This window comes from Odontesthes bonariensis, chromosome 24, assembly GCF_027942865.1.
Source record: "Odontesthes bonariensis isolate fOdoBon6 chromosome 24, fOdoBon6.hap1, whole genome shotgun sequence".
Classification (NCBI taxonomy): domain Eukaryota; kingdom Metazoa; phylum Chordata; class Actinopteri; order Atheriniformes; family Atherinopsidae; genus Odontesthes; species Odontesthes bonariensis.
In genome coordinates this window covers 19,294,877-19,309,801 of record NC_134529.1, presented here as the reverse complement: position 1 = coordinate 19,309,801, position 14,925 = coordinate 19,294,877, and the positions used below count along the sequence as shown (strand labels likewise).

At 41.5% G+C, this 14,925-nt stretch overlaps 1 protein-coding gene across 4 annotated transcripts in view; it reads right to left on the bottom strand.

The window, feature by feature from the left end:
• The window catches only part of pak5 (p21 protein (Cdc42/Rac)-activated kinase 5), a 73,593-nt gene that overhangs the window by 15,090 nt on the left and 43,578 nt on the right, over positions 1-14,925 (bottom strand). For all 4 annotated transcript variants that reach the window (XM_075458505.1, XM_075458508.1, XM_075458506.1 and 1 more), the window contains one exon: positions 2,176-3,015. In XM_075458505.1, coding sequence (XP_075314620.1) covers positions 2,176-3,015 — 840 coding nt within the window. The remainder of the gene's footprint in view (positions 1-2,175; positions 3,016-14,925) is intronic.

Here is a 14,925-nt window from a genome sequence, read left to right as displayed (position 1 = left end):
CAGAATCGAGTGCCTCTTATCATTGTGAGAGCTGGTCTCTAAAGATAATTTGGTTCTAACTTTTAAAAAGCGCTTACGTGTTTCTTTGTTTTTGTGCATCTCTTTCACTTGGAGCGCCCATAACATGTGTAACAATAGTCATGTATGAAATTATTTATTATTAATATCTGTGTCAAGTTTGGTTCTCTATGTACAGAACGCTACATATAGCTTCTGAGCATCATTTAAGCACCATCCACACCGAGAACACAACTACAATAACTCCAACTACAAATAGATGTTTTTTTGGCAAACAGCATTGTTGGGATAACTTTTGGATTGACTTGATAAATTATTAAAATTGACAGCTAATCAAAATAAAGAGGGAAAGAACAGATCCTACGCTTGTAAGAAACATTTTTACCCTGAAACCACTCAATCATATCCTAACTACTGATTAAATGTTCAATGAATACGATATAATACTGGATTTACACGTAAAAAGGAGCTAATTATCTGAGACACGCTGTCGAATAGTCTTTAAGCACTGTCTGACGTTTTCTGAGAAATATAGTCTCTGAAGTTTGATCGCTCTTTACTGATATCATCAAACTGATGTTGGCTCATCAGAAAGTATTAATTAAATGTCTCCTCCTTCTTTGTCTGTGCAACGTAAAAGTAGTAGCAGGTCAGTAAGATCCATTTTTTGGACCAGAGACAGCTGGAGCATGCAACGGGTTCATGGTGTCACTTTATCGCTTATACAGTCATAGTTGCGGGCGTTGTTCTTGGTTTGGATGGCTGGTTCATGCACATACTGTACCAAATGGTAAAAGAAGAAATGTAAGCAACTCACTGGAAGCTCCCGGAAGCCACAGCCATATGTCTGCATGTCTTCCATATTGGGAAACTTAAGATCCACATGGAAACTAACACAATGTCGTAACAAACAACTACAAAACCACGGTCAAAATTAAGAGTTTTTCATTAAGAATTTCTGCTTCTTTAAGTTTCTCTGTCATGTTGTTAGAAAGCCACCTGGTTGCTTTATTGCCTGTGACATGCTTAGATCAGACCCTGAATTTCCCAGAGGTAGGTAAGGATGTTGGGAAGGGACGAAACTGCTTTGCTCTGTAAGCAGTGACTAGATTTCATTCTCATAAGTTACCAGTATTATGTTCAATTTCTAGCCCTTATAGCAAACCAAGTCACTCGAAAATAAGGATTTCAACGGCAAACATGGTGTCTAACTTTCTATATCTACTGTATACACTGTCCCACTTTTATATAAACGATACTGACGTGTGTGAATTGTATAAAACTGTTTAATCGGACATGAAGCTTACCTGTTAGATATTTATTTTCTAGTCATTAACAAAAGTAATCTTTATTCTTTTTGCCCAATCCAGCTCACACCACACATCACTGACCTTAATAATTGTCTTGTGTATTTTGTGTTAAAAATGTGATATTTAATTGTTACTGCAGTTAAATAATTGCTCTCCAGATAAAATAAAATAATGCTGAAATTAAGTGCCACTTCTTCAACTCTGTGATTGCTTCCAAAATGGGAATCAGAGATCATTCTTTTGCTTGCATGCATAATAAAATACTGATGCAATGCACCTACACTAATAAAAAATTAGTCCTATTGTTTAATTCGGTTTAAGCCTTTCTTTGCATCGTCTTTGCTATCCTGGTATTCTCATTTCCACCATCTTCTCCTTCTTTCAGATTCTTCCTACAATGATCCTTTCTTTAATCTCTACATTCCTTCGCGCCTCTCTTTGTCTAGTCTTTGTAACTCTTTCCATCATTCAGAGCTGTCCGATCAATGGTCAGCATGAGCATTAATTGATCTGTGTACAAAAACGGTGGCCACTGCAGGGGGGGTAATTCTTTATGTGGCAGCACCTGCCTCCTTAAGGGAAGAGTAGATTAAAATTGACACCATCTATCTGGCAGGAAGACTATAAAAAACGATTTATAGTTGTGGATCTTAAAGAGCTAGAGTGTACAAAAGAGGAAAAGGAGTGGATACTGGCTTGAAAAGGGTGTGTTGAAACGTTTCCTGTAATTTGAAAGCCCTGCAGTTTAGAGCAAACACATCCTTTATCATAGATGAATGTTTTAATTCAGAGTTATAACCAAATAAATCAAATCAAATGTGCAGCTTTTGTGTTTTCTATTCCTTACCTTGGCTAGGGTCTGTGAGTTACCGAGACTCTCGGAGAGGCGAGGGTAGGTGTAGGAGCTATATGGGTGTGCCTGTGGTGGGTTCTTGAAAGCTCCGCTGGCTGCATACGGGACATTTTGCTCCTGCAGCCCAGATCCAGACCGAGATCGCTGCCTGATGGCCGGCGTGGGGCTGGTCTGGGTCACATAAGAGCTCTTGGGTCTCTTGTCGTATTCGTCCCGGAGAACGCTGTAGCTCCACTCGCTGTCTGGGTAGTTGATCTGCTCACTGTGAAGAGAGGCACGAGATGGTGTGCCAACTGAAGTGTCCCGGTAGTCCTGGCTGGACGAGCCTCCCACCGATGCACGGTAGTAGCCACTGGAGCCCACTCCACTCCCCACTGTAGAGGCCACCTCGTCCGCTGAGCGCCCTTTGCTCTCCAAGTAGGTGTGGTAGTCTGGGGGGAGCTTGCCATAGTCAGATTTTTGGGGCATGGCGTCTGGGTAGAAGGGACTGCGTATGGGATGTGAGTGGCCATTATGTTTGGTGAATCGATAGTGCCTCCCAACAGCCCAGTCCCCATCTATGGAGAGGCCTGGCTTGCCAGGATCCAGAGAAAAGTCCCTTCTGGAGGTGTCCAGGTCACATGAGTAGCGGGAATAGTAGTGGTTGAATCCATTCTCCTCTGGAGCAGTGGGATGACCACTGCCCAAGGGTTTGGAGCTGGTTCCTGCCTGATGGGGGCCTGGTGGGCTCTCTTTACGCAGCGAGTTGGAACGTGTTACTGAAATGTTGTCAAACTCTTCCAGCAGGCCATTAATGGATGCATCTTTGGGTGGCCGGTTCCCTCGCACAATAGTCTACAAGAAGAACAAACACATTTACACTTAACATACAAGAGAGCCTCACGTTTGTTGGAGAAAGCCGAGATGATTTGGGTGTGCATATTCAATTTCTGTTTTAATCATTGCAGGCTGAAAACTGAATAAAATTATTTGAAACTTCTGTTCAATCAACCTCAGCTAGCAGCAAACAAGCAGGAATTTCAATTCATATGGATCAAGGCTTTGTAACAAGTATGAAATCAATCATCACTTGCAGTAAATGGAAGTCGGTATTTGTCATCTGAAAGAATGACAGGCAACAGTCTGCACAATCACTAACTGTTGAAAGATGGGATGCAGGTTGAAAATGCAAGGAGAAAAATGTCAGAATGCCTTGTATGCTGAAAGGAAACCAATCGTGGATTGGGTGAGCTAATTCCTGCCCTATTTCCCTCGCAACAGATTAGCTTCATTTTCAGTGGGCTGATCAGGATACATTAATAGTCGTGAAGTCAGGCTTCATGCTTCTGAGGCGCATGAGCGCACCAACATGCGCTTATAAAAAGAGTGAAGAAGAGAATGGACACACATGCTTACATCTGCTTCAAAGCAGAGACAGCTTACACATCAGGGGTGCCGCTTATCCCCTCCTACCTTGTTAAGCCCTTTACACATGGCTGTGTCGTGAGTCATGGGGGAACTGGTACTACATCATTTCTTCTCTGACTACAATCTGCGTAAATGCTGGGTGCGTGTGATGTGGGCTGTTTGTCCAGTGTGGAGGCTAAACATCTCCAAATTATGAAAACGATAGCAAAAACTCGACACGTACCTTTTATCTGCTGTCTCTATCACTTGAACAATACAGGAGAAGCTGCATTAAAACAATGAAAAAAAATGCTGTGTGACTGCTGAATGCTGAGCTGTAGGGATGATTTGAATTTCAAACTCTTACATAATCTATTTGAGGGCTATTTGGGATGATCAAATAAGTCCACGCTGTTTTTTCCTGCAGTACTGTCCATAATGTCCCTCACGTATCATGGTCTCTCTTTCCTGTCCTTGCTTGTATCTGGATTAACATTACTGATATTCATAAACATGTCCATTTTACTTCCATGCCACACGGAGTGATTGTTATCTATATGCAGAAATTGCTAATGTTACCAGTTTTGTTCATTTTAGCTAAACAAACTATGATATTTTAAAGAATATTTTGGAACCTAACTACAGTGTATCTGTTACACATTTCCAAGAATCCTATACCTGTAAAGAAAAAAAAATATATATATATATCTATCTATATATATATATATATATATATATATATATATATTTTTTTTTTTTTTTTTTTTTTTTTCTTTACAGGTATAGGATTCTTGGAAATGTGTAACAGATACACTGTAGTTAGGTTCCAAAATATTCTTTAAAATATCATAGTTTGTTTAGCTAAAATGAACAAAACTGGTAACATTAGCATCCTGTTTCAGTCAAAAACAGCTTCAATAAACAATTCACTGAAAACTAAAGGTTAACATTACTTTCCAGGATTTAGCATTAGCTAAAGGATTTATTTGTATAAGCTGATAGATTAAAAAAAAGAGCCTGCATTGGATTAAAACTGTTACAATGGAGCAAGACATCTGAATCTAATGTAAACTTTCTCTACATACCTATTTATGACGCTTGAAAGTGAAAATGTTGGGCATTTCCATGACTGCAGATGTTGAGCCCTACTCTCAGGCAAACTGTGTCACATGAGTACTTTTGACAGTAACTGTCAAAGTACTAAGCAGACGTAACCGTCATACTTGTCTCCGATGTGGTTTGTCCCTGTCACAAGCGCTGAGGTCTCAGAAAACCTGGGATAATCAACTCTCGACAACATTATGCTTGCACAGGGATACTGTCACTGGAAACACACTACCCTCCCCTTAGCGTGACTGTGGCTCAGTAAGGCTACCGCAGCTAATAAAAGCTGAACCCTGAAGCAGAAGACACAGGATTTCATAAAACATTACATCTGTCTAACTTAATGGTGGATCTTTCACCTCCCTTACATTAGAGATTTATCTTAGTGAAACTGCACACAGTATCACAACACTACCAAAACTCAACATTTTCAATCAGTCCCTCACAGGAGTAAGTAGGTGTAATCACCTGTGCGTCCACTCATGTGATATACATGATATTTTGTCCTTGTCTTTCTTATACAGAAAAAATGAACAGAGAGTTAAAACAAAGGACAAGTTATTCTAAACGCGCAAATCATATTCTTATGTTCACTTGTCCAGTAGCAGTCCATCTTATTAATGAAACACGACATGGCCTTACTCTGCTTTTGTAGAGTCAAACAAGTTCTGATGCCACCTTGGGGTGGAGACCACAATTTATTTGTGAAAAAAACAGAAAGGAGGCATCCTGGGTATTCTCATTACAGACCTTGTCACCCACTGCACTGAATGATGCTCTTTTATCAATTGTAATGTTTTGGGAGTCAAAGAAAGCCTCCAACTGAACGCACTTTGCTATTTGATCACTATGTCATATAGGTGGTATGTAGTGTTCTCCATTATGTTATCTGAAATGCTGCGTTTTGGTTTTGTTGTTGTGTTTTTTTGTGTTAAAGGCGCTAATCCACAAATTTGAGACCCATTGATCAGAATATTTAATTTAGTCTTCACTGTTCTACTTCCCACGTACTCGTGATTCTGCACTTTCATACTGGTTGGGCCAAATGGTTGGGGTTGGAATTGACATACATGTACAGGTTTAATATGTTATAACATCCCCTCAGTAGAATCGCCACCTTAACGTGGTGGAGGGGTTTGAGGCTACGGCTACACGGAAACTAAACAAGTTTTTTTTTTAAAACGGGTACGAAAATTCTTGCAACCACACGGTAACGCTGCTGTAAAGACTCAGGTCCAGACGAAAACGGATGAAAACGATGAAACGATGCAGTACACACGCCACTGTGTCACGCCACGCTGTGAGACAATAGAGAAGTCTCACAGCGTCAACGTTTGACTGACGCAAAAACGTTTTCGCTGTAATAATGGAAACGAAACGACCTCGTTTTCAAACTTTCCCACTCTGGAACCCGTTCTCAAAAACTATCGTTTTGGGGTAGTGGGAACGCCGGCTCCGTGTGGCCGCGACAGCGAAACGATAAGAAAAAGTATCGTTTACAGTGAAAAACGTTTTCGTGTAGCCGCAGCCTGAGTATCCCCATGATCCTGAGAGCTGTGTTGTCAGGGGTGTTAGCCCCTGGTAAGGTCTCTCATGGCAAATTGATCTCAACGGGTCAGGTCAGACTAATGACGATTCGAAGACCCCAAAGGAGCGGCACCAGTGTAAAAGAGTTACCTCGCCCGGAAAAGGGAAACTGGGGCAGCCCCCTGTAGCCAGGCCTGGGGAGGGAGATAATGGTCAAGCCTTAGCTCCTTGGGCTCAGCAGGGCTCAGCAGGGCTCAGCCCAAAGAAGCAACAGGAAGCCATCTTCACATGGGCTCACCCCTCCTGGGCAGGAATTTCAAGATCAAGAGCAATGTGAGCTGGGCAGCAGGCGAAGACGAGGGCCTGGTCGTGCCAATTCCTGGCCTCACAGACTGGCTCTTGAGACATGGAACGCCACCTCAATGGTGGGGAAAGAGCCTGAGCTTGAGTGTGAGGAGGTTTGGTACCAAGTCACAAACCCCCAGCTGAAGGCCTTGGGGTTGGAATTCTCACTAGTGAATGAGAAGGTCGCCTCACTGCGGTTTCAAGTCACAGGAGAGAAGGTTCTGACTATTGTTTGTGAATATGCACCAAACAACACCTCGGATAACCCACCGTTCTTGGAGTCTTTGGGTGGGGTCCTAGAGAGAAACCACCAGGGGATTCCATTGTTCTCCTGGGATACTTCAAAGCCCATGTGGGCAATGACTGAGCGACCTGGAGAGGCATGATTTAGAGGAACGGTCTCCCTAATCAGAACCCAAGCAGTGTTTTGTTTTTTGGACTTCTGTGCTAGTCATGGATTGTCCATTACAAGCACCATATTCAAGCATATGGTGGCGAATAAGTGTACCATTTTCCCATCTATTGGGGGAGGTTGGTGATATGCAATGGTGCAATATGCAATCCAAATGGACTTGCATAATGATCTACATTGTAGCTCAGCAGGAAGAGCACCAATCGGAAGGTCGGTGGTTTGACTCCGGCTTTGCCGGGCCACGTCGAAGTGTCCTTGTGCAAGACACCGAACCCCACATTGCCTAATGATGCATCCATCGGTGTATGAATGTGTGTGAATAGATAGGAAGCATGTAGTTAGGCACTATACAAGTATAGTCCATTTACCATTTCCGTGTGGCCTGTGGAGTGATTCCCATTTTAAGGAATTATGGATTATGTGAGGGGTGCTGCGAGACTATTGCTTTTGCAAGCTATTGGGTCCCTGTATAACCAAAGCAAGAGCTGTGTCTGCATTCTTGACACAAAGTCCAACTCATTTACGGTGCATGATGGACTCCACCAGGGCTGTCCCTTGTCACCGATGCAGTTTGGGATTTTCATGGACAGGACCTCAAAAGAAGGGCGTCTCGTCTGGAACCCTCAGGGTCGCATGTCTGCTTGTTTGCGGCTGAGTATAAAGGACCTGGATGAAAGATGGCTCTTCCAAATCCGAGGCCATGGTTCTCAACCCTGACACAAAGAGAGCATTCCACTTTTTTTCAGTTGAGTCCCTGCCTCAGTCGGTGAAGTTTAAAAATCTCAAGATCTTCACAAGTGATGGCAAGTTGGAGCGAGAGATGGACAGATGGATTGGGGCTTCATCAGCAGATATGAGAGTGCTGCTCCACTCTGATGGTAAAGAGGGAACTGAGTCGGAATGCAAAGCTTTCCATTTACTGGTTCTTCTTTGTTCCAACCCTCACCTATGGTCACGAAATCCGGGTAGTGACTAAAAGAATGAGTTTGCAGATACAAGCAGCTGAAATGGTTTAACTTCGGAGGGTGGCTGGGCTCAGCCTTATAGATAGGATGAGGAGCTCAGCCATCCGGAAGGAAATCGGGGTAGAGCCACAGCTCTCTGCAACGTAAGGAGTCAGTTGAGTTGGTTTGGGCATCTGGTTAGGATGCCTCCTGGTCGCCTCCCTTTGGAGGTTTATTGTGCACGCCCAACTGGGAGGAGGCCCCGGGACATAGCCAGAACTCACTAGAGGGATTATAGATCCCTTCTGGCCTGGGAACGCCTTGGGATCTTCCAGGAGTAGCTGCAAGAGGGATGTCTGGGTTTCCCTCTTGAATCTGTTCCTTCCGCAACCTGACCTCAGATAAGCAGAAGTGGATGGATGGATGTTATAACGTGCTTCCCTCTTACAATTAACAAATATGGATTGTGACACTATTGTGTTTTTGTCAAGGCTGAAATTGCTACCCACTGAAACACAATGTAACATGAGGCTTTGTGCTCAGTGTATTGCACACACTAAAACCAACTCTTTGAATGAACTATGCATCTTATAGCAAATGCTTTCCAACGGATCTGAATATAGTCGTTTCATTATCAAAAAAACATTAGGACATTTTTTTTTTTTTTAAACGGGGTCTCTTCAGAGGCTTTTACTAATTCAAGTTGGGGTTTTTTTGTTGTTGTTTTTTTACACATCATTCCTCCCTTCTATTTTGCTCTCTTGTAAACCTCTCTTTACTCTTGTTGTTCTCATCTGTTTGAAAACTAAAGGCTGCTTGGTGCTATGAACTGGAACCCAAGGTGAAATGGCCTATAAAAGCAGTGAGTAAAATCTAGTTGAAAGGCTGGAGCTGCAGGATGGATGGTCTTTTAAGCAGGTCACTGAATGGAAATCTATCACGCTTTGGACAGATGTTGCAGCACATACAAAAGGCTTGGGCTAAAAATGAAAAAAAGAGGGAATAAAGTCACATGTCAGCTTATTAGCATTTCCTTAAAATTAAATCAAAATATATTGATCAAAGTGCTACGCAATAGTTACTGTTGATTACACTCATCAGTATCAATAATAATAATGAAACAATGCCATGAATAATAATTCACATACCCCCTCAGAACCGTTCAATTATTTTTTGAATGGTATGCTATGTGCAAAGTCTAAGATGAGGCCGTCACATCAAGTTATGCTACATGGATGTTGGCGATTTAGAACAAATTAAATTGGCAAACAAGAACAGGGAATGCCAGTTATCTCATAAAATATAATTATCTCCATTTGGTTCAGTATCAATAAGACCGTGAAAAGGAGCGTGACGGGGGATGGAAAGAGTCAGAAAAGAGCAAGGCAGGGAATGAGACCGAGGAGGTGACAAGGGTGCAAAGGCGAGAGGGAGACAAGGTTAATTGTGTGCCAAATCACTGTCAAACGGTCGGCATCAAGCCTGGAAATCTCCCCATTAATTTGAATTAGAGTGCTGATATTGGTTTCCATACCCAACTCGCCTCCCTCAGCTCCCCTCTCCCCTCGTCCTTACAACTCTGTGAGCCTTGTGCATGGGTCGCGTTCAGCGGCAACTGTGACAGCAGCCATATTTCACTAGCGTGCGCCGTTGGCCTGTCCTTTAGTGATAAGCTGTAATAGATCTACTCTCTCAACTCACCACGGCCTCTTCAAGGTAAGCACAGGACAGGACAAGAAAGGAAAAGAAAGGGAAGGGAAGGGAAGGAGAAATGCAAGATGAGTGATCAATTGCAGACTATGAAGAATGAAGGGAAACTTAACAGAAAAGCAGAAGGAGAAACTGAGAGACATCTATAGTAAACGAAAAAAGAAGAAGGGAAAGGAAAGCATGGAGGTTTGGGAGGGAGTGACGTAGATAGGGAGTCATGAAAAATGAGGCTCATTGAGAGATAAGGGGGGATTAACCTTGTCGTTAATGAAGGGAGGGTGTGATGGGAGGATGGAGGGAGGAAGAGAAGGAGAGATAATTAATGAGCTTGCCCTTCCTGTGACTCCTTGCAAGAACCCTGGTTTTGGAGGATGCGCATCACTGGCCAGCAGGGTCCCGGGACAACTAAAACGCCGGAGGAGGAGGTGTAGGCGAAGGGGGAGCAGCTCTGTACCTCTGCACTGCAGATTTTTTTTTTTTTTTTTTGAGGTTGGTTTTAAAATTGCGAGGGGCACTTTTAAAGCACTTTAATGCCATTACAAGATTCAGGAGAAGCGTATTGTTCTAACTTAACAAAACCCCTTCGGTTTGTATGTATGCTACCTTTATGATAGTATGTTAACTCTTAGGTAAAACTTGCATTGCTTCTTTTGTAAAAACAAGCTGAATAAACTATCAAGTGTTATGCATTTCATGGAGTCCATCGTCAAAAACATAAAACGTTTTGAGAAAATAAAAGACACAATTCTCTCTAATGAATGGGTAAACTGTCACTAGTTCTATTGCATTGACCAATGAATTATAAATACAGCTGAAATTTTAGTTTTAGTCCCTTTAAGTTTTAGAGCCGAATTTCAGTGTGTGATATGCTTGTGAAAGCTCCTCACCTACCACACCCCCACCCTTTCTCTCTGCTTCACAGAAACACACTCGCTGCAGAACATCGCCTACTCAGTCCACCCACTCCTAACCCTCAGTCCTGCCAAAAACAGAACCACAGGAAATTGTTTTTGACTCGTTTGCTGACATGAACCAACGCTGAATCGGAGAGTAGGTGAACATTAGCCTAGCAAAAATATTCATATTCCACCCGCACGTCAGCACTGTCCCTCCCAGTGTTTGTGTACCAAACCTCCGGCAGGCACAATCTAAACTCTACAAATCTCTGTCACGACTCACACTGCAGAGAACAAGCACGCGTGGGTTTTCACTCTCACACACACACACACACACCTGTGCTACTACTGCCACTGCTGCTCTTCCTGAAGTGCAGTCTCCCTCCGCATCAGCGACCAATTTGTGAACAGACGCTTATTCACTGCTGTCTTATTTTATTTTATTATTATTATATATTTTTATATACTTTTCTGATTCTGATATGATTCAACAAAAAAACTTCAGATTATTTGCTTTAACTGAGCAAATCCACAGGTTAAAAATAAAAATTTAAAAAAGCTAGCTAAATGTTGGGCTAACAGAGTAGAAGCTAGCTACTAGCAATGGGAATTTACAAGTTTTTTCAAAGCTTTGGCTCAGTTCAGACCTCTTCACTTATAGTACCACTGCAGTGCATTTATTTATATTTAATTAAAATTATCCATATCCTCGTCAATTTTAAAAATATTCATTTAACAGCTTTAGCAATAAAATAAAAAAAAAAACATGAAAAAAAATTAAACATGTGTAAGCCACAGAAAGTTTTATTCATCATAAACTAATCTGTGTTTCAGTACACAACTCCAAGCACAGTGATTCTAGTCCTTATCATTCATCCATCTGTAACTCTTAGACGTGAGCCAGCTCCCACCACTAACATAAAATGGCACATCACTACTAGCTACACATCGGCTTCAGGCGTAGAGTTAAAAAATGTTAAAAAATGTTGTTCCAACTCATCAACAGAGTAGTCTTCAATACAACTACAGTTGGAGCTTAGAAAATCATTTCCAAAAAACTCTTGTAGCACTATAATAACAAAAATAATTTTGTAGAATTGTTTGGTTATTCCACAGACAGTTTGTTTCATCAAGAGAAAAACAGTACACGATACCAACATTCCTTAAAATAAATATGCCTTTTTTTTTTTTTACATGGTTCAGGTGCCATTGGGTTAAAGGCAGGGTACACCCTGGACGGGTCGCCAGTCCACCACAGGGCAAAAACTGAAAAAAAGAACTAAACTTTCAAAAAAAGGAATACAAAGAGATAATAGTAAAGTCAGTAATTTGTCCTAATGACAGCAGTGTTTTGTGCGTGCTCTTCTGGAGAAAACAAGGCAGTGTTTGCTGCTCTCTGCTGGTCTGACACAGTATCTCATATGTGAACAAGCACATTCATTGTCATGGCTCAGAAGCAAAATGATGAGGATGTTAATTCCACTGATAGAGGGACAAACTCCAGAAAGGCTTCTGGTAATAACATTCTACGAGGAACATATCTTGCATCTCCGTTATTAATTACCATAACTAATCCTGGCCTCAAATCCGAGTCGAACATGACCTCAGATCAGAATGCAGGCAGACCCACCTGTAGCGTTCACTGAACAGTTTCAATGAGTTCTTGATACGTTATTAGCTGAAACCACAGAAGAGGTCTTAGCAAATATGAGCAGGATTATTCAAGGAGAGGAGTTAAGAGCATTTCCATGATTAATAGGCTGTGAGCTGACCTATTTCCTCAGGCTATCCTGCTGCCAGTTAGTTACAGTAGCTAATAACCATCATCTCATCCTGCTGAGAGGAGCCTGCACAATGAAGGTTTCATTAAATGAGTGGATAACATCACTAAAGCCCATTACTACGTCTAACACACACACAAAAAAAAAATCTATGCAAACACCAAGGTCTGTATGAAAAAAAGAAAAGTGGCTTTTTCCTTTTTGTAAAACATTTTTTAAAAACGGGGACACAATGCTGCAACTGCTGTTTCAAAATGTTAAAAACGCAATACATATTATTTTACACATATATTCATATGCTATATCTATTGGAGCAAAGACAACAGTGACCCCTTCTGTTGTAAGATAAGGACTACAGTTTTGTCTGCCTCTCGAGGACAGCCAGCTTAGGTTGCACAATCACACCTGCAGCAGCATCATCATTATCACGACTTCATATCTTCACATCTTGTCGCACGAAAGAGCATTTCCGTCGCTCTTTGTGTCCAACATGATACGAGCTTCAGAATGTTGTGACATGCCGCAGGAAAAGTGCGATTGTGGCAAACTATGATCAAATATTTCTCGGAGAATAGAGTCTGAAGTGTGACCGCTGACAGAATTAAGATTTTTCTCACTGTTAATACTTTCCTCTCTTTAAATGCGTTTTTACTCAAAAACATGAGGGGTAAAGAGAAGAAAAAGTGGTAAGACTAGATTGAGAACTACAAACGTGTTTCTAAAAAAAAATTGGGATGATGTGAAATGTAACAGTTAATCCCAGCAACACACTTTAAAAAAGGTTAGGCAAGGATGAGGAAAATTTGCCCAATGCTATAATAAACAACTGCTGGAACATCTCACAATTAACTAGACGATCTACCTAGAGGTAAGTAATATGATTGGATATAAAAAGAGCGTCCCAGCTGAGTGAACATGAGGAGGAGTTCACCACTCTAGGCTATATAATCAAACAAGATGCAGAGACATAATCTTCTCTCGGACTGAGCTAATTTAAGACAGACACTCAAACTTTTTGCAATAAATACAACAAAGGAAATCGAGCGTGAATAAGAAAAATTGAATTTTGACTTCAAAACTACATCAACTCGTCTTCTCAGTTCCTCAATACTGCCACGTATGCCACCGTCCCAAATTTTTTAAAACATATTATTTTAATCACATTCAAATGCAAGGGCAACTAAATGCTTCATCTCTGCATCATTTTAAGTTAACGATAAGGTTTTAAGTGATTTACAAATCACTGCATTCTGTTTTCATTAGAATTTCATATGTCCTACTAAATTTTTCTAGAATTAGGGTTGCATTCAAATAACTGCTTATACTGGATTATTTACATATCAGTAATATAACATGTGCATTTGAGCACACTATGGCCACACTGAACTACAAGACACCCGAGGCCCTTGTGGTGATCAAAGGGATCTGAATATGTGTGCGATGTTATGCCTTCAACTCCCACAGCTCCATAGCCGGCAGCTCAGACCCGTGTGACCCAGTCACCTTTGACCTCAGCTGACTTAGTGCCTCAGCTATAAGCTCTGGGATCCATCAGTCACACAGAGTTCAATGCATGTAATCAGGGTTGATTTCCAGCAAAAAAGGATTAGTGGAGAAAGCAAAATAAAATACAAACGTACAGTCAGACCAAACTCCCTGGGCTGTGAAGAGCAGTCGCCCACCAATCGGAAGGTCGGTGGTTCGAACCTCGGCTTCCCCGGGCTACATGTCGAAGTGTCCTTGGGCAAGACACTGAACCCCATGTTGCCTACCTTGTAAGTCACTTTGGATAAAAGCGTCTGCAAAATGACCGTAATGTAATGTAAGCTGGCAGAACATGTATGTGATCTCAGTCATTTCTGGTGCGCTTATTGAGTTTCCAGGTTTCTCAAAGAAGTATCACTGTCTGAGAAACTTTCTGCTCTAATAAGGAGAGAGAAGAGGGGCCAGGGAGCAAGAGGAGGAGGAGAAGGAGATCAATCTAACGTTCTGGAGTTATCGTCATGTCAACTCAGAGACAGATAAACAGACAGCTGCCCACCACAGATTAATTACACAGCTGAGCTCATTAATCTGAGTCCTGTCAGCTAGTTACAGGCCCCTACAGCACATTGCCGCCCTAGCCCTGTTTCTACTCCCCTTTCTCCTCATTAGACAGCTCTCCCGTTGTATTTTTCTCCCAGTTTTTCCCCCCCACTCAAGTCACTTTTTACCTTTCACATATAGGCACAAATGCATGCACACGTTTTACAGTGTTAGCATACCAATACAGTAAACAAAAAACATGATATAGTTAACATTACAGACTGAGAACACTATAAAGAATATCACTGTCTAATAACAGTAAATCACTGGCAGCAGACACCAGTGTTTTACTGTAATCTGTATTAACATCACTGGTTCGAGAACGGCATCTGACCAATAGTCTGTTGAAGTAGTTCTAGTTATGTTATTTCTTTGTTTTTATCTTCTAAAAAATTTCCAATGGAGCTTTCATTCAGTAAAAACAATATTCACTAAACTTCTCTTTTTTTGTTGGGTTTAGATGCTGTCCACCAAGACTGATTTCTGCAACTTCAGGCACTTTTTAACATCTATTTTGATGAGTTACCGTGCTAAACAAGAGAGTTGTTTACATG